We start from the raw sequence: 24201 nt of genomic DNA on the forward strand, positions 1-24201 counted from the left end.
GTATGTATGGGACTTCTTTTACAATGTAAAGTGTGGAGTTGATAGCAAACATATGGTATATCTAGCAATTTAAATTAACTGATTGAATACTTGATTTATTTATTCGTGCCTTCATTCATTATTTTCTCTGATATCAAGGTTTAGGTGTTGGGTGCATGGGCTTTCAACAATATCATTGATTGATATGTAAGGTTTAACGTCCCAAAACCAACATATGATTATGAGAGACGCCGTAGTGGAGGGCTCCGGAAAATTCGATCACCTGGGGTTCTTCAACGTGCACCCATATCTGAACACACGGGCCTACAACACTTCCGCCTCCATCGGAAATGCAGCTGCTGCCGACGGGATTCGATCCCGTGACCTGAGGGTCAGCAGCCGAGTACCTTAGCCACCTTGGCAGGGCTAGTGGCTAATCAATATCAGGAAACTTAGTCGACGAAATTATAGAAAATTACACGAGCAAAACAGAAGAAGTCACGCTAAGGCACGAGACTGACAAAAACGTAAAAGAAACCCATCTTTCATGCTTGTGTGCTTACCTGTAGTGAGTGATTTTGCATGTTGCAGTCTTCGTTTTCGTATCAAAAGTAGGACGAAAATTGTGACAGCCACGAGCAGCAAGAATCCAAAGAGTGCAATGAACCATGACTGTGTTACGATGTTTTGAAAAGGTGTAGAAAGCGATGTCGATTCCGCTGGGCTTTCTGTAAAGAAGAAAACAGAATTCGCAGCCTCGTGAACCTCTGGATGTATTCAAAACAATTGTCTCAGCTACGTTTTTGTGCTAGTGTTATGTATTACATAGCTGTGCCGCTGTTATAATGCTGGACCATTTTTTCCACGGCAACTTCCCTGCCATTTTCATCACCCTCTCATCCTCTTGATACGTGAAAAGCTTGTAGTGACGGCATATTCAAACTGGATTTCGTAAATTGTACTTAAAAGACCCCTGGCAGCGAATGTTTTGGTTTGCAGCATTTTCTTAAAAAATTGTAGATCTGCGTCTGGCAACGGCAAAATAAAATCCTAATTGCATCGTATAAGTATTGTTAGCATTTTTAATTCAGAAATAATTTGCGTCAGTTCGAAACGCCCGCTTTGATAATAAGAAACTAGCGCCCCACAGCGGGGCAGCACCTCAGACTACGCGTGCTCAATCTTTAGTGACGCCGAACGCGCTGTTTTCATTGAGCTGAACCCGCGGGAGGTGAAGAATGAAACGGTATAGGTGCTTTGAGCGTGTCCCCTTCTGAAAACAGAAAGTCACAGTTTCGCCAAAAGGGCAAAGCAATGAATGCGATAGCAACACATTCGAATGTTTTACGAAGCAAGGTTAGAATATTTAGGAGCAATAATATTTGTAGTAAACATTCGCTTGCTAAGCAACCAGGTTTCCTGTGGCGCGACCACACAGTAGATGACCACAACAAGGCTCGTTGCATAGTGACGGCGTTGATATACGAAGTGAGGCTGGCAGTCAACTCAATTAGATAAGATACGATCTCACGTAACACAACCAAACGCAGGTGTAAGAGAACACGGCCGCTCCAGGTAGTGTGTGTGTGTGTGTGTGTGTGTGTGTGTGTGTGTGTGTGTGTGTGTGTGTGTGTGTGTGTGTGTGTGTGTGTGTGTGTGTGTTGAGAGCGCCGCCCGTAGAAGCTCCCGCCTGCTGTGGGGGCACAAGGCGCACGCTGATCGTTGCCGCGATAGCACGGTGACAATATGCGCCCCCCTCCCCCCTGTTCACTGGCGAGATAAGCGCGCGCGCAGACAAGCTCGGCCGGAAAGGCGATGTTCACTTCGCAGGAAAAGGAGGCTAGGGCATCCTTCCCTGTTTATATATACATACATATGCATATAAGTAATTGATGGCGGCAGCGATTGAAAAAACCAGCCGGGACTGTTTATATAATTGATATCGTGATGAAAGATACTCCTATCGTTAGTAGCCAAAACTACTTTGATAGCCGCTAACAACAGAGCGTGAGGGGTGACGAACAATAGCCTTCGCCATGTGCCGGCCGGGAATACTGCGCGCCCCGCAAATGTTTTCTGACGCCGACCATACTTGCTCGGCCTCAGCAACATTACGAGGGGCGTCTGCCTACGGCACACCCCCAAAAAAAATGTCCACTGAATCCTAATAATCCTATGATCATGCACCCTTACTTTAAAACCAATTTCAACTATTTTATAGACTCCACTCGCTACTAATAATCGGCTAAAAGTGGCCTCGCATGCAGGACTATCCAACAGCACAATCATCTCGAGTATCCAAATTAGGTGTCAGGGGTCCTCTAAAACCGTGGCCTTGTAGCACATTAGTAACACAGCGTTACACTTCTTCTTACTTCTGTTCTTTTTGTAGAGTCTATCTTATGGCATGCATGTTCACCTCTTCTAGACTGTAACCTTGTTGAGCGCTGAGCCCACGGTATAGAAGTGCGTGTTAGTGCAGTGTGGTACCACGTGACTGCACCCCAATTTAGGTGCAATAACCCCTGCTTAGCATAAAAAGACGCTCATTACGTTCATAAAATTCAGGCTGCACAAAAAGCGATGCCACTAATTATTCATGGTACTTTTACAAAACTGCCGGTAAAATGCCGCAGCTCACCCATCTTGAACAGCACGGCGCTGCTGGCTGGTCCACCACCCATGGTGGTCAAGGCGACGACGCGTGCTTCGTAAGAAGCTCCCGTCTTCAGGTTGTTTAGCGTAAGGCTGTTAGTCGTAGAGTTCGTGCTCTGATTGAAGTGAACATTGGAAGAGTTGCCGTCCACGTACACCTGCGTGCAAATTATTCGTTCTTTCAGCCTTCCAAAACTCATGCAGTCCCATGTCTCTTATCATGTTCGCTCTTCCTGACCCCGTCATGCAGTCGTTAGTTTACGAGAATTGAGAACGAATGCAGCGCGTAGTTGTCACTTCTTCGACAAGAATAACACTAAACCCATAATTTATTTGAAGCCCTGCGTGCATTGATCTTGACCGTGCATTAACATTTACCTCATCACCTGAATTCATATAGTTGCGCGTCATGAGTGTTCACAACGTCTACAAATTATGATCCTTAATTACGTAACGAAACGGCGCAATCGGTGAAAATATACGTAGTGTATTAGACGTAAACGAAGGCGTCGAAACATGCATCAAGTTCAAGAGCGCACGACAAAAGTGCTTACGTAATATCCTCTCAGCCTTCCGTTGCGGTGCTGAGGCGGTGGAGGAGACCAGAAAATGGTCGCCATGGTGCCGTTCACAACTTGCACTTCCACGCTTTCGGGTGGCGCAGATGGTACTGTGGAAAGAAACGATGTGACGTAAGCACGCGGTGTGCTGAAATTTCTTCGAGAAGAGCAGCAAACAGTTTGCCTCTTTAAGGGCTGCGTACCTGGGACGAACAGTCGGTTACATCGCAGACAGGAAAGAGCCCCCCCCCCCCCCGGCCTTCTCGGAAGTACCTTATACGACTTGCCAGCGCAATAGACTATCCGAAGAATCAGTGTTATCATATACTTCAAGGCTTCCTCTGACCCTATTATTTGTTTCAATAATTAGTTAGTTAGCTACCTGAATAAACTGTTTAAAATAAATATATAAATAAAGCCATGTTCCGGTGCTTTTCGCTGTACCGGCACACGATTTTCATATTGTGGGCTTTAGTTTATCATGTCACCCTTTAGCCGTTTCTTAGCAGTACCGTCAGACGTCACTGTTCCTGTTCGTTTCTACGCGCAATGTCATCAGCACAATTTTCCCTTTGTGTCAACTGATCATGGTTGCCTGCACTATCTGGCCACGACAAATATCTTGCACCTCGCTTTGCGAAAAACCCTTCACGAAGTGTTACACGTGCACAAAACACTCGTGGCACACGTTACAAATTAGTGAAGTCTGCCTTCTTCACGACTGCCTGGCGCATGCCACCTTCCGCAAGCGAAAATGTCACGAAAGACGTCTTCTATTCGAAAACTATCCTTCTGGCAATACCGGCTGTTCCGGTCCCTGCCAAATTGGCAGGGGGCCACAGAAGAAAAGAAAAAAATGGCTTATAAGCGGAACAAGCTTTACGAACTCTGGAAAAAAGTGCGAATGAACACCGGGGTGCGTAAATACATACATACATACATACATACATACATACATACATACATACATACATACATACATACATACATACATACATACATACATACATACATACATACATACATACATACATACATACATACATACATACATACATACATACATACATACATACATACATACATACATACATACATACGTACATACATACATACATACATACATACATACGTACATACATACATACGTACATACATACTACATACATACAAATATACAAACATACATACATACATACATACATTCATACATACATACATACATACATACATACATACATACATACATACATACATACATACATACATACATACATACATACATACATACCGTGGGTACAACTAATTTAAACATACCATCTTCCATGGTCTGAACACTCCTCGAGTTACTTGGTGGGCCTTCAACGCTTCTGTAGAATGGCACAAGAAAGAACTCGTACTTCGTGAACTTCTTCAGGTCGTTGAGTACGTATGAGAGTGCTCCGCCGTTTAGCACGGTCACCATGTTGTACTTTTGCGATCCTCCACTCATGTCTCGAAACCGAATATAAAAGCCCTCCACGTAATCTCTCATTCCCTGGATCTGTGCGACAGAAAAAAAAATGGCAACTCATTAGGGCAAACAGAGCTATTTTTCAGCAGCGCTGGTAACGGTGCCAGTACGGAAACAATGTGAAGTCAAAGTAGCTGAAAAAAAAAACTTGCGCTTCGTACCATCTACGCGAGTCGTGTCGTGTTTAGGGTTTCCTGCTTTCTGATGAACTTCTAAGGACCTAATGCAAAGCTTTTTTTCGAGGGACGCGTAATGGGAGCATAATGTTTGGTTCACTTTATACGATAGGAATATATGCATACAACTCATTATCTGCATCAAAATGTTGAACCATTGCTGAATGGCGTTAGATGCTACCCATGTCCAATACACCAACAAGCATATGTGTCACCACTATTAGTTCAAGCGAGAGGTACTGTAAGTGGACTTCACCATGCCAGTAAAATATTTCTCCACTCACTTGAAGTTAAAAAAATCCAATCAGTATGTACTTTCCCGTTTAGGTACTACCCTTCTATTATTCTCATTTGCCTCTGTAAATGGGAGTAAAGTGCCACAATGTATGACAAGAATATCAGAGGCGCAAACTAAAATTTGAGTTATTTCTGAGCAGTTTACAAAAGATTGCCCTAAGTGAAAGGATAGCCAAAGTTCATGAAGTAATGGGGAGTACCTTCCAGCTCAACTTGACGGCTGTTGAGCTTACAGCACGTATGTCTTGCAGGCTAACGATGCATGCGCTCAGCTTCGCGCGTGCCTCGTCAAGGTTGAACTCCGGGAGAAAATGAGGCGCCATTCCTGTAAAAAAGAAATAGAAGTAAGAAGAGTCACTCTCCCATAATGCTTTTATCTTGATCTACAGAAAAGTTATGTGCTTTCCGTCTTATTCAGCATCGCTTTTAATCAAGCGCTGCGTTACAGATATTGTCGTTTTTGTTGTATTTTAATAGCATGGAAGTTTTGAATCTACCTGAGTCGGGTACTTATGATTCGAAATTAATTATGCTCACCTACACATACCAGCGGTTCGTGCGTTGGCTGCTTGCACCCAACAACATTTATCGTGCATTTGGTCACCCTACATTCGCTGAGAACCAAAATTTAGATAGAGGGGAAAACAGCGCTCCGAGACGTAACAACAAAAATGAATATAAGTGCACATACACAGCACTAACAAATGAATTTATTATCACTTGGCCAACAATAAATATTAGCCCATATGTGACGTCACAGAAACAGCAAAGGGAAACGTCCCCACTAACAGGTTTGTCAACAAGCCCACTCGCACTTAGCCCTCGAAGAAACAGTGTGCTTTCTTTGGAAGGGCAACAAAGAGGTAGCTGACATTTTTTCTTTTTTGTCCCATATCGCCACGCCGTTTTTCGAGGTCGGTATGTGCCAAATAAACCGCCAGCAATGAGTGTTGTGAAAATTAGTATCCGAGCCACATATTTTGTGAGCCAGTCCTTCTTTAGTCCTCTCAAACATTGCGCCGAAGCTCGAAAGTTTCTATTAAGCTCTAAGTCTGCGCTCAAAAAAGTCACAGCTTTGTCGCTATGGCGGAGCAATGAATGCGGATGCAACAAATTCGAATGTCACGCAAAGAATGGCAAGCAGATCTAAACATGTCACACGTTTCTCACGCACAAATGGCGCACGTAACCTACTCACAGGCATAGATGAACGCGAATAAGTATCTCAGTTGTTACTTCGCTGTGTCTGAAAAGCGCGCCCTTTTCGCAAAGGGACACTGTGCAGCGAGGGCAGTGAACTTTGTGCGCCCGATAACTACAACAGAATCGTTCCGGCGCAAGACCAAGGCGTACAATTCTCCCCACCGGCAAATAAGCGCGCGCATGCTTTCGCATGCGCGCGCTTATCTGCCACTTGGGAAAATCGTTGCGGAGGAGGAGAGACGCCCTACCCCTCGCCTCCTCCGCAAGGAAAAGTACGCGTGGAAGATGAACGCACGAGCGCGAGTCGCTGCGTCGTGACGATTCGGCGACGCGCGTTCGTTGCGCCATCTCGCCGGTATTGCGAAAAACATGGTATTTCCCCGAGCTCGGCATTGCCAGCGGTAAGTGGTCGATATAAACAGCTTGCCGTTTGAACGTTTCGGGGAGGTGTTCCTTCGTGGCTCAGTGGCTAACACCACGAGCTCACAAGCAAGAGGTCAGGCGTACATTCCGCGTGCTCTAGTCTTTTTCTGGATCATGTTTCTTTCTTCCATTTTATTATATATATATATATATATATATATATATATATATATATATATATATATATATATATATATATACGGTGAATGACGGCAGTCACCGACGCCGGCGGCGAAATCCAACCGAGAGTTGCTATCGAAAAACATCTGGCCTCTACGTCCGTATTAGGATGGAAGTGTGACGCAAGTATGTTCATCTGTCTAAAAGTAATCATCAAAATTACTTTTAAGCAATTCCTAAAGGCTTCTTTCATATGCCACCTTGCACTTGGTAAAGACAACGAAGTCTCGCCGCTTAACAGCGTTTAGCTAAACATGCTTCATTTGAAAGTCGCACTCACCTAGAGTCCGTATTGGTTCAGAAAGAGGGCTGGGGACTCCTTGTCCATGAGAATTTTCGGCTCGCACAATGAACACGTAGCGTGAGTCGGGTCGCAAGGCTTGTATGGTGTATTTCTCAGAAAGCACTCGATGGGCTGCCAGGACCCACCCACTTTGCAAGTCACTGCTGTAATATTCAACTGGAAATGAATAAGAGTGAAGTTGTGTTACCTTTCCTGTTCTTTCCGGAAGATATCCTAGTGATGGTTAAGTAGCTACATCACGTGATAAAGAAACAATGATTGAATTACGTAGTAAATTGCAAGGGTTCATCATTATCCACCAAAACTACTGCGAAACAATTAGTTATCTGTGTTGATTGGTCATAGAGTGCCTACTTCAGCCATTGATAACCTGAGTTAGCATTCATTTTCTCCTTGTTCAATTTTTTGTTACAATATTTTTATGTAACCACCAGCAACTCACTTGTATATCCTTTGAGTGATGAAGCACCAACTTTCTCACTGCGTCTCCAGGCAAGCGTTATTGATGTTTCTGTTGTATTTACGGGCACTGGCTGTGAAGGAGGACCGGGGAACGTGGAGGGGTCAGGGGATCGATGGAAATTGACGTTGGGGTTATGCGGAGATTCAATACTGAGCGACGCTGTCCAAGACGTCTCGCCGCTTTCACTCGAAGCCTTGCAGGTATACGCTCCACTGTCCAGCATTTGCAGATCTTTGAAGGAAACAAGAATGGCCCGAATAAGACGTCCCCTCATGAAGATATTTCAGCAATCGGCAAGCATTATGACGTTGGAAAGAAGTTAGTACTAATAAGTGTTCTGATTTGAACATCAAGTTTGAACCACTTTTATCTACTGAGTCTTTTATAGCGACGGCTAGTTACTGCAGGCGATTGAAAAGAAACGATCACGGCTTTCGGCCGTCCAGTAACCACCGTCTAAGGCGTGAAAATCATTTGCACTGGTCTATGTTACATTTCGTTCAAGGGCTGAACGCAGAAAAAACATGAAGAGGCAACGAGTGTGGTCTCCTCTTTTTATGTCCTTTGCTTTAGTACTGTAACATTGAGAACAATGCGCCACAAAACATCCCACCCGCAAACATTCTTGGCGTACCTATCCGCTTTGCGAATACTCTATATTTTTCGACGTTTCCATGCACGTACCCTGTATCTGAAGTGTTCCGGACTCCAGAAGCGTGTATCGGGGCCTTTCATCTATCCTTAGCGGAGCCCCGTTGTACAGCCACTGCACGGTGGGCTTGGGCGTACCAGTCGCATCGCAGGGCAGTTGAGCGGCCGTGTGCAGCGGCAGAGTCTGGTTGGCCGGTCCGAGTCGTATGATGGGAGGTGGAAGGTCGGCGAGCGCTGTCACCTCCAGGTGGCCCTTGGCCATGCTTGAGCCCACCACGGACAGTGCCGAACAGACGTAATAGCCACGGTCCTCTTTTCGTACACCGGTAATGGTCAGCGTGCCCTCGTTGCTCACCGAGAAGCGGCCATGTGACTTGCCCGGAAACATCAGCACCTGCGTGGGTAATATGGCAGCGCAATGGAGACTCGAGGGTTTGTTAGCAGCACGGTTTTTTTTGCGCTCATTAATAACAATGCCGTCAACGACAGTGGTACGTTATTTCGACAAAAGGAGAATCGCTTCCAGCAGCAAGAACCGGAAAACGTTGGTATTAGACTCCAGTATACGGAAACCGACATGCTTGGGCCAACTGGCAACCAAGTCTCATTTTTCATCAACCACTCACGGGGAATATTTATTGCCATATCACAAACACCCAAACCAGCAAAGAGAAACAAGCAGTTCCTGCCTGCAAACGCGTAATTGTGAAACCTTAAAAAACTTGGCAATCCACTGTATATATATATATATATATATATATATATATATATATATATATATATATATATATATATATATATATATATATATATATATATATATATATATATATATATATATATATATATATATATATATATATATATAACTACACGACGCGCAAGTGTTCCCTTGCGTGGAGCTTACGGAGCATAGCACTTCAGTGTGAACCAGTGGTCACTTAGCAATGTCTCTCATGTGACACAAATGGCCTTTCATTTCAGTAATCTGTCGTACAGATACTGAAATAAAAGTAATATCAGAGTTGTAGAGACACTAACCTGGTTGCCTTCCCGGGTCCAGAACACGGAAGGTGGGGGGTTGCCCGTCGCAAGACAGTCAAACTTGGCGACGCCGTTGAGCCCCACTTTCTGGTTCTGGGGCGTGAGGCGGAATGTAGGACGTGCTATAATGTGACAAGAAAGAAAAAAAAACTGGTAAGTTTTCACGGTCTTCTCATAAATGCGTCCCAACAGGGCTTTGGGGCCCATTGGTCTGAGTTTTTGTCTAAATTGAAGTCTATATGGGTCGGATATGTCTCCTCATGATGTGACTCACTGTTTGCGAACTTCGAACTGTCGCAATATTAGCAGCATAAGTTCATCACAGTCCACGTAAATTCAAGCTTTGTTTTGTATATTTACACAAAACACCGCATTTATAGAGAGCAGAATCAATTCATAGTTTATTAGTGAAAGATGTGAACTGTCGGTATCATTTGCACGATGAGCACATGCACTTTGAGACAAAAGTTACAGCTGTAGGGCTACGACATAAGCTTAACAAGTAAGCGATGCAGTCGAGATGCGAAATTCTGTTCAAAATCGGGCATTAATTGCATTTTGCTGAGTTCACACAAAGGGATGAGTACTTACAGTGCACGGTTAACGTCGCCGACGCAGAGACTGAGCCAACAATGTTTTCTGATTCACAAATGTATATTCCCTCGTCCGCGAGAGTGACGTTCTTGATGTGCAAACTCTTGTCCTCTTGGACATAAGCCCTGAAAAAAAAGTGACACACCTCAGATCTTTTTCACTTTCTTGAACAGGCACTTCACAAAATGTTTATTCTGTTGATGTATTTTAAATAAATGAGGAAATAGCACAAACCAGGGACACCTGTTTGACTGAAAACACACCACACGTGCTGTTTAGAAATGACGAATAAAAAGTGCGAGCAACAAAAAACAAGAAAATCTCACTACATAGGGGTTTAGGACGCATGAAGAGAAGTTATAGCTGTTATTGGAAATATGGATATTAAAATGTTACTTTAGTCATGTTCATCAGCGGTTCTTTTTCTGTTTACAAATCCCATATCGTAATACGCAGGCAGAGCGATGGCTTTCCCGCATAATGACTAATGTTGAGGAGAAGCAAGCGCAAATATGGCAAAAGGCAACAGTTTAGGACATCAACGCTCATATCAAAGACGTAAACGCCCCTTTCACCAATACATTCCAATGACTTCTGTTGCCACGCTCTTTCCCCGCATTTCGGGAAGCGCATTTGTTATTCGCCATTTTGCCGTAGGTGTGTTTAGATGGGTATGCAAATCCCAAGACGTCTTAAAAGGTCCTCAGCGTGAATGCCACTACTACGTGCTTCCAATCCTACATTTTCGTAGGCTGAGAACATTCTCGCGTGAATTGTATGGGTCTTCACAGCTAGTTTCATAGATGTCACAAAGACATATCTGAAACTAGGCTGATGCATGTTATTGCGTCGCGAAATATATCCTACTGATGCAAGGCTGCTGAGCGAAACCGAGTTCGCAGCAGTGTTGTTAGTCCGGTGGCTCACCTTCCGACGGGCATCTTGCCATCCTGCCTCCTCCATGTTACCGTGGGTTTGGGGTCGCCATTCACTTTACACTGGAACTCGACGGACTCCTCCGCCAGTGACGTCACATCTTCCGGGACTCGTACGAAATACGGCTTCGCTGTAATAGGAAGTGAATATACGGACTGACCGGTGACACTCTTCCTCATATATTGAGAACACAAGTCTCTAAATTACGTTGCTACCGGACTTTGACATGTTCGAGAATTTGTGTTTGAATAGTAGAAAGCTGTGAAAAACACCTACATAAGTTATCCCGGCGATGATAAGAATGCGCTGAAAATATGTGGGCAGTAAAAGAAGAAAGACACACAATGCACCCCTATTATTTACCTAGTCACGTCTTTTAAACAAATTCTCCTATAACTCATGCTAAATCAACACACCCAACTAGGTTAATGAAAAGCAGCACAAAAGCAAATAATGAATCCAAGAAAGCGTGGGGAACGTAATATTAATTGTTTCAAGTGCATAATAATAAGTGTGATATAGATGCAGTAAAAGCACAAAAAGTGAACTTCCCACAGGCAGGAACCGAACCCACAGTCTTATGAAAAGACAAATAAAAGGTATAATACACTAAAAACAGTACAAATAATGTTCACTATAGCTTCTTTGATTTCATTATATTTATTGCTTTTAATTAGAGTTGTGTGAAACAAACAAACGAGTCCTCGACAATTTTTTTCTACTGGGTTTAGTGACTCGCTAGCTAGCCAAAGCAGCAACTAGGGCAGCGCATGTGCCACTGCACTACGTATATGCATCGTTAAACACGAAGCCATAACAGAAACGTCCCGATCGTTTCACGCCAAATGTGCAGAATGAGTGAGCATCTCTTGTCGACGCAGCGTGACTCTGCTTACTGTGCACGGAGAGCAGCGCAGCCGGCGAGTCCCTGGTGCCGAGCATGTTGGCCGCCCGGCACACGTAGCGTCCTTGATCGGACGGGCGCACGTCGGCGATCACTAGCGCGCCCTGGGCCAGGAGGCGTACGCGCCCCGTGCCCGGCTGCACCTGGACGCCGTCCTTGAACCAGGTGACCGTGGGCTCGGGGTGGCCCCTGGGAGGAACGCACTCCAGCGTTGCCGACTCCCCGCCTGCCACGTGGATGCTCTTTGGAAGCTGGCGGAACTCATCACGAAGCACTGCGGATATAACGGAAACAAGGAGAATTAAGCTCACAGTATTTGGCACACGAACTGAATCGTGCGCGCGTCGTTTATGGCACACGTGTGACTTCCACTGCGCATTCCCACAGGGTGGCGAGAAATTGGGGACTCAGGGAGTCATGCCTAGGCATGTGGTTCTACCATGAGAATACACAAACAGCACAGCGTATATATATGGCTAATGAACACCCTAACCATAAACAACTGAGAAGACTACGCCAAATGCAGAAAATTAGGGGACATTTAAGCTTCGCCTTTAAGAGTTGAACGTGATAGCGAAATCTGGCCCCTGGTGTACCCTTCAACCGCTAAGTACATACTTATTAATATGTTTTGTTGCATACACACGCACGCACACAAACACACACACAGTAGATTGGACCAGCGCGTGCTATTATCACCAAATGGGCTCATTTTCGTCGTGGCACCTGTCGAACGAAATTCGTTAAAGAGGCCCTGAAACACTTTTTAAAGTAATCATGGAATGAACTCACTGAAATAGCTTATTGCCTCGCGAATTCAACGCCGCAAAAATTTTAAGAATCCATCCAATGCGAGTGGAGTTTAAAGGTTTGTCGCATGCTGCAATTGCATTATCTCTTCTCTCGTCCCTACGAAGGCGCTGGAAGCTAAGCAGGGAGGGGTGGCAGGGCAAAAAAACTACCGCGCCTCGTGACCTTGAGCACTTTTTTTTTTTTCGAATGCACGGCTTTTTCAGCGAGATCGCACGCGCACGCGTACACAAGTAGCGGCTATTTCGGTAACTCGATTTTTCGGTCACAGACGCACAGACAATTTTTCGCTCACAGCCAACGGGGCCAACGGCGGCGACGGGTTCTTTTTTCGACACGAGCTCTCTAACGCTTTCGCATTAAAACTACTGCGTCAGGCGGCCTTAGTCTGCACACCGACCACTATCACATGTGCCCAGAGATAACGAAAAAAAATTGCGGCAACTACGCACTAGCGGTGCGAAAAGTGAGAACAGAGCAAATGTGGCGGCCTTCCACACCACCTTTCGTCCTCCTCCTCCTGTTTCCTTTGCAAAGAGTTAATGAAAATACACAACGATACGGTGCCAAACAGGCTACGGAACATCTCCTGCACTGCTCAGAAATGAAAGACGACTTCCACATACTGCTAGATCAGGTAAGTGGGAGAGCTTTCATAGTGATCAAGAAATTTACCCCACTATCTCACACACCGCTGTTGCACCAGCCTGCAAGAGAATGGCTGCGATTTTTGAAGTCTGCGTACCGTACTCAAAGTATACGTGCAGCCAGAACGGCCGTTCACAGGAAATGGTGAACAAGATAGAAAATAAAAAAGCAGCTGACCTTTGTATCGTGCGCAAACTTTGGTGTGACTGTTTGCTTTGGCCGGACGTATACCCATCAATGCGTTGTACCGTACCGATTGACCATCACAGCACAGAGCAGAAAAGTGTTACTACAGTTGAAGGCATCAGCACCGGACTTCGTCTTGTCCAAATGTTTTATTCCCTTCCCAAGTGCATGCAGGTTATTCAAACAAGCCCAGCCCTGTTCAATTACCATTCATTTATTCATTCCCTCCTCCAGACAGCAGGCTTTTTTGACGATGAATGAACAGCGTAGGCGAAGTTACGGTGTTGCTACATCCTCAATCAGCAAAGGGGATGTCATCAAATGCTGCGAAACGTCCAAGAGCAGGCACTATAGAAAAAAAAAAGGCATCGCTCAGGGCCTTGTAAACAGTGTCCGACAGGTCATCAATCTCTGTGGCCATTTATTCCTGCCAGGCGCGGCAGTACGCGGGCATGCAGATGGCGTCGCGCGTGTGCCACTGAGGCGTGGCAGCGCACTGGGTACGACATAGCAGTCTGGCATCGAAGGCGCCTAGCATGCACGTGCGATGTGCGTTGACGTGGATCTACCCACACCGGTCGACCAGCGAAGCGAGAGAAAGACAGATGTGATGCCGATAGGCACGGATGTTACCCAGAAAAAAAATGTCTGATTGGCTACCCTGCACTGAAGAAGGGGTAAAGGGAGACAAAAAAAGTAAGAAAGACCGGAATGTTGAGAGGGAAGTATGGAAGTAGAAACACAAACACACTGGAGTGCCACAATCTTTCGACGAGGCGGGTCGACCATCGAAAGTTGTAAGAAAGGGCAGGGGTGTATCACATGCCGCAATATTCGAAAAGCATGAAACACTACTGCAACTAGACGTCTCTATTCCCATAATTTTGTTTATTATAAAACGTATAGCGCTGTCTTTTTCTCACATCTTTTATGGTTGCCGACCCGCAAACATCAGTGCAAGGTGAGTGCCGGCAAAATCAAGTGATCCACTGAATGAATGTGCGTTCACAAGTATCTTATGTGGCCTGCCACGTTTTTAGTGCTAAAAATGCCTCGGCTTGATGCGAATGCGCTTGCTGTGCCACCGATCTTTGAGGCAGTGTAAAAAAAACACGATAGGTCCACTCATCGTTCAGGAAATCGATTGACGTAAAAACGAGACAAGTGTGGCTCATGACCTCAGTTTCTTAGAGCTGAGCAAACGTTTGCTTGGTAGAGGTTGAATGCGACTGCGAGCTGAAGCATCACACCGAATCATGTCCGTTTTAATGTGCACAAGTAGACTCACTGCCACTCCCTTACGAGGCGGCTACGTGAATCCTTTAAACTTTTCTGGTAGAAAAACATGTCTATTTTTGCAGAGAAAGACTCCCAGCTCTCGTGCTGGGAGACGTATTCGCCGGGAATCTCTGCCGGCCAGACAAGTGTTTCTTGCTCCCATTTTGTACGTTTTGTTTTCTAAAAGCCTTCTCGAAAAACACACGACAGCCTAAAACCACAGATTCTGAACAACAAACGTGCTGTGCGGTTTCCTCGATAACCTAACATATCGATGAAAAAAAGATGAACAAGCTGTAGCAAATTTTTCTTCAAGAGCTTTTCTCACAAGAGTGCGCGAGTGCACACCGTATATATCGTTCGAAGTTGCTCGCCAATGTTGCCTCGGGCTATGCAGGTCTTGAGTCTCCTCTATAGAACGAACGAAGCCGCGACTCTGCTCAGCAAAACATCGTTCTGCGCTCTTCCCTTCCTACCGTTATACCCCGCCCCTCTTACAGTTCTCTTCGTGTATCTTTAGTCAGCTTCAAAACAAAAGAAGATTGAAAACAAGTAGCCCATCACATAACCAGTCTTTTTTTAGACGTGATGTATATTCTTCTTAGCTGCCCTCTTTCCAGCACGCAAAGTATATCGCGAAGCAGTTCAAGTTATATGGCGGCCAAGCAGTGGCGAATCGCTCCTAAAGACATCCTGGAGTTGGCGGGTAGGAGTCCTGCTTTGTTTTACTTGAAAGAACCAAGCTGCTGCTCGGTTGTTTCAAAGAACGTCGTCGATTGTGTCTCTTCCCCCTCCCTCTCCGATCCTATTTTCTCGGGATGTGGCTCGCAGCTTTGTCGGCGAGCGAGCGGCACTCCCTAGAATGTCTAATGATGCCCGAGAGTAGAGTTAGTTCCCTTGCTTTTCGCCAACCCTATAGGTGCTTTTTTGTTTTTGTTTTTGTTTCTTGCCCATTTGCCCGTGCGTGTGCCTCTCAGAAACCTACATGAACCGTCGAACTCTCGCTTTTTGCAATAGTGTGTGTATTCCTTCAGAGCAACTTTTATTTGCCGTGACAGACATGGAATGATTTTCAACAATGGCTAAAAGTAGTGCGTGCTTTTCTAATTATTATACAGCCTAGCTATCTTCGAATCAATTTGACGAGTTTGAGAAAAAAGCACTCTCATGATACTTCATATCGTCTTTTTCTGCTCATACTTTTTGATAGCTTGAAATTCCCGTCTAGTTTTGAATCTTTCAATTTTGGTTCCCCCATGAACACATTCGCAATACTCGCTTCTGAAAAGCTCTCAATGGCGGAAATTTAACATAATGTACATAAAAAAGTCCCTAGACCAGCGCGATATGGCTGGTCTAGAACTCAAAAAGGAACATGTAGCGTAGAAGCTTATCTAAATACAAAGAAACAACATGTGTGAAAAATTAATACATGTACTCAGCGGCAAACACACACGCATAATTTACATAAGCAGCGGAGAAGCTGAATCTGTCATTAAAAAAACATGCGTATTTCCAACTCCGCAGAAGCTACTCGTGATTTTCTCTATTTACCACATCCGTTTATGTTAAGCCCAGCACGAACTATTTCGATGTACAATAAGCCGCTGATAAGCCACAGCTTTTATGAACATGCTTGTAACAACCGAAGGCCTGTTTCATAAGCATTAAAAAATGCTAGACCCCTAGCTCCTGTGCGCAATGCTGACGCTTAAATTCATCACTTGTATATCAAGGTCTAGAAGGCAATACATATACATGCTTTAATAACCATTTTGTATCTACTGCTAATGCACGTCTACTGAACATTTCAAAAACTAAGAAGACTGCTACAGAAAACAGGCAGGATAATTACAGTTCATGAGTGTTGCTAATTAGTCTCCACAAGAAGGCCGCTTCTGTTATATACTCCCAGCGCTACATGTAATAGCTGCAGCTGCGAAGAAGCGATTGCTCATCCTTTGCGTCTGTCCTTCTTTCAGTACTCCAAAACAGGAACTTTCCGATGCGTTAGGTGTACGTGACAATCGCCCTGTGTCGGAATAATTGGCTGGAACACTGGCCCAGTCTGTCAGTACAGGCGCCTTTCAAAGCGTTATAGCGGTACTAGCGTACAAGTGGTCTTGTCGAGACTGGCTTTAGGCAGTGTGCTATACTCCTTTCCTTTTTTTTGTTACCTTTCTCTTCTTTTTTGCAACATCTCTTTCCTATCATTTTTTACTCTCCCTCTCCAGAACAGAGTAGCCAGCCGGTCTAAGAACTGCCTAACCTCCCTGTTTGTCCGCTTCATCATTCCTTCTTTCTTTCCCAATTCGAGCAACTGAAAAATGCAGGAGGTTTGTTACAAAATAGCAGTTGAACTTTTATAGCTGGAGATATTTTTTAGGGGTGAAGCTCCTTAGAGTTTGGGTCTGTCCTTCCTCCGTTGTTGTCGTGCGTAGCCACCAGTGGCACATATACGCTATGTTTATTTATTTATTTATTTATTTATTTATTCATGTATTTATGTATTTACTTTATTACCTGCTTCGCCCAGAGGCATTACAGCAGGGAGGGTACTGTACATATAATCAAAGACATAAAAATTATTCATAAAGCATAGAAAAAATCATCAATTGAATCAATACAGACTGTTTTCGGTGGCAGAGTGTTCCATTTTCTTTTAGTGTGGACAAAGAAAGATTACCGAAATGCGTCTCTTCCAAAAGGAATCTCGCGTATTTTTAAGTGATGATCACGTTTCTGAGAAACATAATTAGGTGTTGAAAATACATTTGCCCGATTATCCCTGTTCTCGAATGAATAATGCTATGAAAGAATTTTAATCTGAGGTTTCGGCGAGCGTTTTCAAGAAGATGCCAATTTAGTGTTTTTCTGCTCTCTGTCACACTAAGCATCCTGTCGTAATTTCCTAGGACAAATCAAATTGCTCTATTCGATAGAGCGGGTATGTGCCACAGGGAATGCGAGATGGGAGATGGCGGTTCTTGGAGTGCTCACTAGATGGACGCACGGACGGATGCGTGGACGGACAAACAGACTAGCAGCCGTACAGACGGATGAACGCACGAATAGACGGACAGACGGATGGCCGTACTCGCGGACGGACGCGTGGACGGACGGACGGACGGACATATGGATGGACGCGCATACGGACGTAAGCACGGACGGGCTGATGGACGCTTCGCCCCACTCATCATCATTCACTCTGTGGATATTCTGGGATTTTTTTTTTGTTGTGATAACAGTTGCCATGTTACTTCGAAACGTAGCTAACGCAGATGCAAATAGACCTCTACCGGGGTACGTCACAGCGTGACGTCACCGGTGCACGTGCAAGGCGGTGGTTGGCAAAACACTCCCGCTGGTGGCTGAGTGGGGTGCAGTCGCTTAGTCCATGGGGCATGTTTTTTTTTCTTTTCTTTTTAAAAGCTCGATCTTCATTTCACAGTGGCAACATTAGCTGTATGTGTCAGAGAACATCTAGGTGTGTGGTAAAGTGAGTGACAAATTGTTTGCCACGCTGGCAGGCTGTTTATCTTGGATAAGTGAACACACGTGGCGGCCGGGGCGACGAACAGCGGCATCGTCTTCGAAAATGTGCAGTGTTGACTGAGGCGTGACTGCCCGCAGTGACGTCACACTGTTTACAAACAGGGAGACGTCTATTGCTCGCTTCTGTAAAATTAATAATGGTTTCTCTAGACATGGCCGTTCAAACCGAGACTTCTAAGTCGATTACACAGCGCATTTTTGATGCTTACGTAAACTAGGAAGCAGCAGAATTCGTTTTCTCGCGACGCTTTTTATGGGTGTCCTTTCGTAAACCACACATGAACACACACCTTAAAAGTTCACGGATAAAATAATTCATTGACTTCCTAAATTATTTCAAGCACCCACCTAAATCAAGTTCAAATAAATAACAAAGAAAGCCAGTTGGTGGTTAACATCAGTCTAGATAAGCGACATCACTGTCCGTCTATCACTCCGTCTATCACTGTCTCCCTATATCAGTTCATCTCAGCCCTAAACAGAAAAATAGATAGCAACAAAGCGTAGGAGAGTAACCACATCTTTTAAAGTTGAAGCTTCGTTTACTACACAGCCTGAATTACCCCAAAAAGCTTCTTTTACTTAAGTATTACTTCTCGTACATAAGGTTTCTAAATAGGGTTCACAGCAACGTAAACAACTTAAGTAAAATACACGAATTAATAATGTTATAGCCCCAAACTCATTAGCATTCCCGTTTAGGTTATTCAGATGTCAAAGTGCACGCTAACAAGTGTAAAGAAAGGTGAACTTGTGAGACGAGCTAGTACTTAGCTTTTTCAAGGCCCAGCTGGTCTCTGGTCAATACACCCATTCCATTCTGGTTCATTTCGTAGAACACTTTGCGCCTACTCTCAGCACAAACTCGCAGGTATACGAGTCGAACATAGAGCGCTTCAAATGCGCATGCCGCTGTCAGCCTCACCTCAGCAGTGTACAGTAGACTGGTTTTGAACGATAACACGGAGGTAAGGTCATGACATTCATCCTGAGTTATAAGGCGCACCAATCACACACTTCAAGAGACCTCTACAGAGCCCCGATAATAGACGCTGACAGGCACAGTGGGGGATAGACATTGGCCGCAAATCATCGTCCCGTGTATTCTGTACTCGACAGCTGTCGCTTTAAATATTCGAAAAATACGACATGTGCTGATTCCTGGAATCCGAGAGAACCAACACTCACCTGCGGTATATACACGTTCTTTACAGCTCGCTTGCGTATGATGGTTGTTTTGTGTGTGTGTGTGTGTGTGTGTGTGTGTGTGTGTGTGTGTGTGTGTGTGTGTGTGTGTGTGTGTGTGTGTGTGTGTGTGTGTGTGTGTGTGTGTGTGTGTGTGTGTGTGTGTGTGTGTGTGTGTGTGTGTGTGTGTGTGTGTGTGTGTGTGTGTGTGTGTGTGTGTGTGTGTGTGTGTGTGTGTGTGTGTGTGTGTGTGTGTGTGTGTGTGTGTGTGTGACAGAGAGAGACAGAGAAGTTAGTGCTTCTAATATCCAGAAAGTTCTATAACGCCACTGCACCTCATGGCGTTGTCGCGCCATGAGGTGCAGTGTCGCGCCATTTTAGGGCCGTTATGCTTCTGACACGGAACGAACGCACACAACACTCCAGGAGACAGATTCGTTTATCGACAGCTACAGGTCATGCCCTCTGATTCTTGTAAAGGCAGCTGCCGAGAGTACCTCCAGCGGGGGGTCTCGAAACGCCCCGCGAATATAACAGAACGAAGCAGATCGGGGCAGAGGGCGCCGCAGAGTGGGGAGATTGCGGCAGGTCACTCCGCGGCTTACATCACAGGGCGAAGGAAAGGGCCACCGGCGGGCTTCGTTTCCGGGAGAGCGGCGACGGTGTAGTGCAACCGCGGAGCGTACGTGCACTCACGAGCTGGCGCATGTCCGACTGCCACATCGCAGCTAAGCCAACGGCGCGCCGCGTGAAACGCGAGAGAACGTTTAATTCCCGGCGGCGGTGCCCCGCGCGTATGAGTTGTACGAGTCTCGCCCTGGCGCCTCGCGTGGCCACGCCGGTCTTTTAGCCGCCCCCGCATGAAACAGCGGCGCCTGTGCTCGCCTGCCTGCTGTTTGCCGGACACCCATAGGCACAACGAACGGCGCCACCCGTAGCGCGCTCTAAGAATAATGAAACACGTGCTCCATCCGTCGCGCGAACCACGGGGGCGCCACCGCTGTATACGAGAAGGCCACCTATAGGAAATGCCTCCTCTCTCACGGACGTCAGATTTCATACCACGCCAAAACCTGAGTTCACGGTGTGAATGAGCACAGCACGCGCGCCGCGTCGGTTACACGAGCGCGGTACTTTCGCGTCGGAGAGCGCCCGATTTCTTCGCCCACGTATCGCCGAAGCGAGAGTCGTAATAACCGTGCCTCCATTAGGCGCATATGCCAACCCAACCGGAGCACGTCGGGTAGACGTAGCGTATTTTCGGCAGCGGGTCCTTAGAACTGCCGCAACCGATACTCACGGGTCTGTAGGAAGCTGTAGTGCACTGTATTAAGGGACCATGCTCGTCCCTCTGAGCCTTACATGCACATGCGAAAAAGCGGGCTTGTCTTGCAGTGCCACACTGCACGTAACTACGCGATTGTTGCGCAGGAACAATGCACGGAGTTGCACTGTATATTATTCATTGCAGTATAAAGACTATGTTTAGGAAGGTGAAAAGGTCAATACTTTGGAAGACGAGCGGGGCGGAGGTTTTGTAGAAGCCTGCGACGGAGCATCCTCGTCCCTAGCAATATAATGGGGATGGTCGCTTTATTCACCAGGCACAGAACGCTATAAGCAGCTTCATTAAAACTGTATCATCACCGACCTTGTTTAGTGATATAAAAAAGTTTACGTGTAAAATTGCATTACTTTCTTTTGATGCCCAAAATAACGGCAAGAAAAGGCATGGACACTTGAGAAATTCCACCCAGTGCTTGTTTCGCAATTTCTCATAGATTTCAAGGCATTAATTTGACTCGACTGGCGTAAACACCAAAGGCGGTGGTAAATGCTTGATGCGTTTTCAGTGCGAAAGCTCAATGACCTAAGAAATGGTCACAGGATTTAATTTACTCGGGCACAAAGAACACATCGTCAGAAATGACTTTGGTACATGGTGTGGCGTCCCTTTCACACTCCTGTCATCGTAAAGACTGACTGGCTGACAATGACTGTCTTCGACTGATGCACGGAGCACTATCTAGCTGTAACTAGCTTCAAAAGTTTTCTTCTGAGCGAAGCTTGCGCAAGACAGGTCGGTCAAATATGAACATGAAGCTTTTGCGTAATCCTGCCCCGGTGTGGTGATCGGATTCGTGGTTTTTAAAACAAGCATTAAAGACAACCGCTGAATAAAGGGTTGCGATGCTCAGCAGTGAGATCGGTCTAGTTACTTACTATCCCGAGCCTCTGAAAGCCTAAATTGAATCACTCCCCTAAAGGACACCACAACACAGCTGCTGAGCAAGCGATAGTCCTGTGTTCCTATTAATTTCGTTGTGTCGTGTAATTTGCCTTTCAGAAACCATGTGCTGCTGAGCTTCACTGTGTCACGCTCTGTTTTCTTTATTTTTTCTGTGGGGAAGCAGGTGTTCTATCTTTCATGACAGCAGACGATCTTCAGCGTGGTCATCATCGGTACCGCCGAAGATGGCAAATTTCCGCTCACGCAATGCACTATATAGTACGCAGGAAACTTCGGCAGTGGCATTTGGTTAGCATCCTCAGGCTTGGCGGACGGAAGCGTAAGGCTGCATGATTATACTCTACTGTTAAAAAACACACAGAAACATCGAACAAAATGTAAAGCAAGAGAAATACGGGGCGCAGAACCAGCAGGCAGTAATACAACAAGTCAGGTACAGAGATCACAAATCCCTCCCCCCCCCCCGCCCCCCCCCCTCTCTCCACGCACACACAAGTGAATATAACGACTACCCCGTGGACGGCAGGTTATATCTCTTCGCAACCGAGGCGACAACAGCGAGTATTGACGAGAACGGAAAGTCAAGCGCTGTTTTCGCCTCTGTATGAATAACCAACAGGCTCGAAATGTGGCTATTTCAGTTTTCTTCACAGCGCAGTTAATAATTTGTCAGAAGATGTTAAATATCGATTATCACGTCCTGGTATTGATACGTCCTTGATTTTATAACGTATGAACCGATTGGCTTGAAGAAGACAGAGATGAGGGGAGAGTGACGATTCCCTTTTTCTTCTTTTTTTCTTTATTGTGTGCCGCCATGTGGGTGTTAGCCCTGTCCTATTTCCATCACTCAGTGACCTTCTCAACGAACGTACCACGTACAGTGCTCTCTTTCTCGAAACGAATTTTATTCGCTCTCGGGACCATTTCCTGCTGCCTAAGTTGAGCGGGGTTGTGCGGTTTCTTTCAAAGAACCATCGAGCTAAGCTGCTGCTACACTTCCTCGCTACGGAGAACGAGGAGCATTGAAACGAAATTCTCCTTCATATGCACACGCCCCTGGTATCCCGAGTCATGCACATTATTATGAGCATTACTGATGCGTGTAACGTGGAACATTTATGTGCAACTCCTTTTTTTTTAATTTTGAGGTGTTTCTACGCTATGGAGCAGCCGGTGTGGTCCCCTTTGTAGTGCGTACCGACATATAGTCAGACGAAGTCCCAGCGCGGTTGACATCAATATTCAAGAGTGACGCCTTGCACACACCGCCACTGGCTTTGCGCCGGTGAGAGGCCACACCCTCGCACGTAGGCAAACACACAGACGCCTGGAAAAGGAAGCTGTCACACCTGCCACCCGCAGTCGTTCCGGACGATCTATTCCTGTCGGCACGCGGCTTTGAAGAGCCGACGCCGGTCCTTCACCGAACATCGTGACGCAATAAAGACAACATATAATTTCCTCTGACTCGGTGGTAAACGCCTTTCGCGCGCCATCACACGCAGCTATGATCTGGTTGTATATGCGCCGACCCAACGACCGCATGACTCCTTGGAACGATTCCGGTAATATTCGTATATTCCGCGGTACATCACAATGTTGTCGACATAAGCTGTACAGAGTAAGCATTAGGCTGCAGATAGTGTCATATCGCCTTGCGTCGTTGCCTTAAGGTTACAGTAAGATTACGACAATATTAAAGAAAAAAATGTAGCATGAATATATATATTGAACGCCTGAATAAACTGTGGATATAAGTGAAGAGCATGGGAGTAGTTTGAAAAAGGGTATGATTCTGTAAACTAAGGAATCGCGTACACGCAGAACTTTGCATACTACTGCACAGTGAATCTGGGGTGAATGCGCTACGAAAACTACAACTATAGGGACAAGGAGATTAAATGGCAGTGAAGGATGGCTCTTCATTGCTGCTGTTAGAAGATATTCTTAGATGAACCCTACTGCGATGAATAGTCGCCTGACTTTGCACGGTGCCCCGACAGCAACGGCAGCATGTCTACAGTACTCACGGCTTGAAATGCGAAACTTTTAAGCAGCGTGATGCACGTTTGCTTTGGTTCCCAACGCCTAATATAATTTATTTATTCATTTTTATCTATTTATTTACTTATTTAGTTATTTATTTATTTACAGTACTCAAATGTATCAATACATTGCAGAGAGGGTGGGGTGTACATAACAAAACAGAGAAAGAAAAAAAAGCATAATAACAGTAAATTTGAAGCATTTTAAAGAAACACAAATATTTTGTAAAGAGCATTGGACCACTTATAGCGAAGTATAGTTGCAAGCTGTGTAGCAGAAATAAAAAGCGTGTAATGTTACGGAAGGCCTAATAGGACATTTTTAAATGCAGTTGTATTAGTTATATCCGTTATGAAG

The 24201-nt window shown here is 45.4% G+C and overlaps 1 protein-coding gene across 3 annotated transcripts in view; it reads right to left on the bottom strand.

Annotated features, from left to right (window-relative positions):
- LOC142790441 (roundabout homolog 1-like) overlaps positions 1–24201 on the bottom strand; it is a 64657-nt gene that overhangs the window by 18975 nt on the left and 21481 nt on the right. For all 3 annotated transcript variants that reach the window (XR_012889523.1, XM_075885259.1, XM_075885258.1), the window contains exons 2-13: positions 11875–12156; positions 10970–11108; positions 10040–10167; positions 9446–9570; positions 8438–8798; positions 7733–7984; positions 7267–7446; positions 5381–5505; positions 4512–4737; positions 3189–3304; positions 2621–2792; positions 543–707 (exon numbers count right to left, since the gene is read on the bottom strand). Coding sequence is in view for 2 of the 3 variants with exons in the window: in XM_075885259.1 (XP_075741374.1) it covers positions 543–707; positions 2621–2792; positions 3189–3304; positions 4512–4737; positions 5381–5505; positions 7267–7446; positions 7733–7984; positions 8438–8798; positions 9446–9570; positions 10040–10167; positions 10970–11108; positions 11875–12156 (2271 nt within the window). In the remaining variant the exon portion in view is untranslated. The remainder of the gene's footprint in view (positions 1–542; positions 708–2620; positions 2793–3188; positions 3305–4511; positions 4738–5380; positions 5506–7266; positions 7447–7732; positions 7985–8437; positions 8799–9445; positions 9571–10039; positions 10168–10969; positions 11109–11874; positions 12157–24201) is intronic.

The sequence above is a fragment of the Rhipicephalus microplus genome, unplaced genomic scaffold (assembly GCF_043290135.1).
Source record: "Rhipicephalus microplus isolate Deutch F79 unplaced genomic scaffold, USDA_Rmic scaffold_105, whole genome shotgun sequence".
Classification (NCBI taxonomy): Eukaryota; Metazoa; Arthropoda; class Arachnida; order Ixodida; family Ixodidae; genus Rhipicephalus; species Rhipicephalus microplus.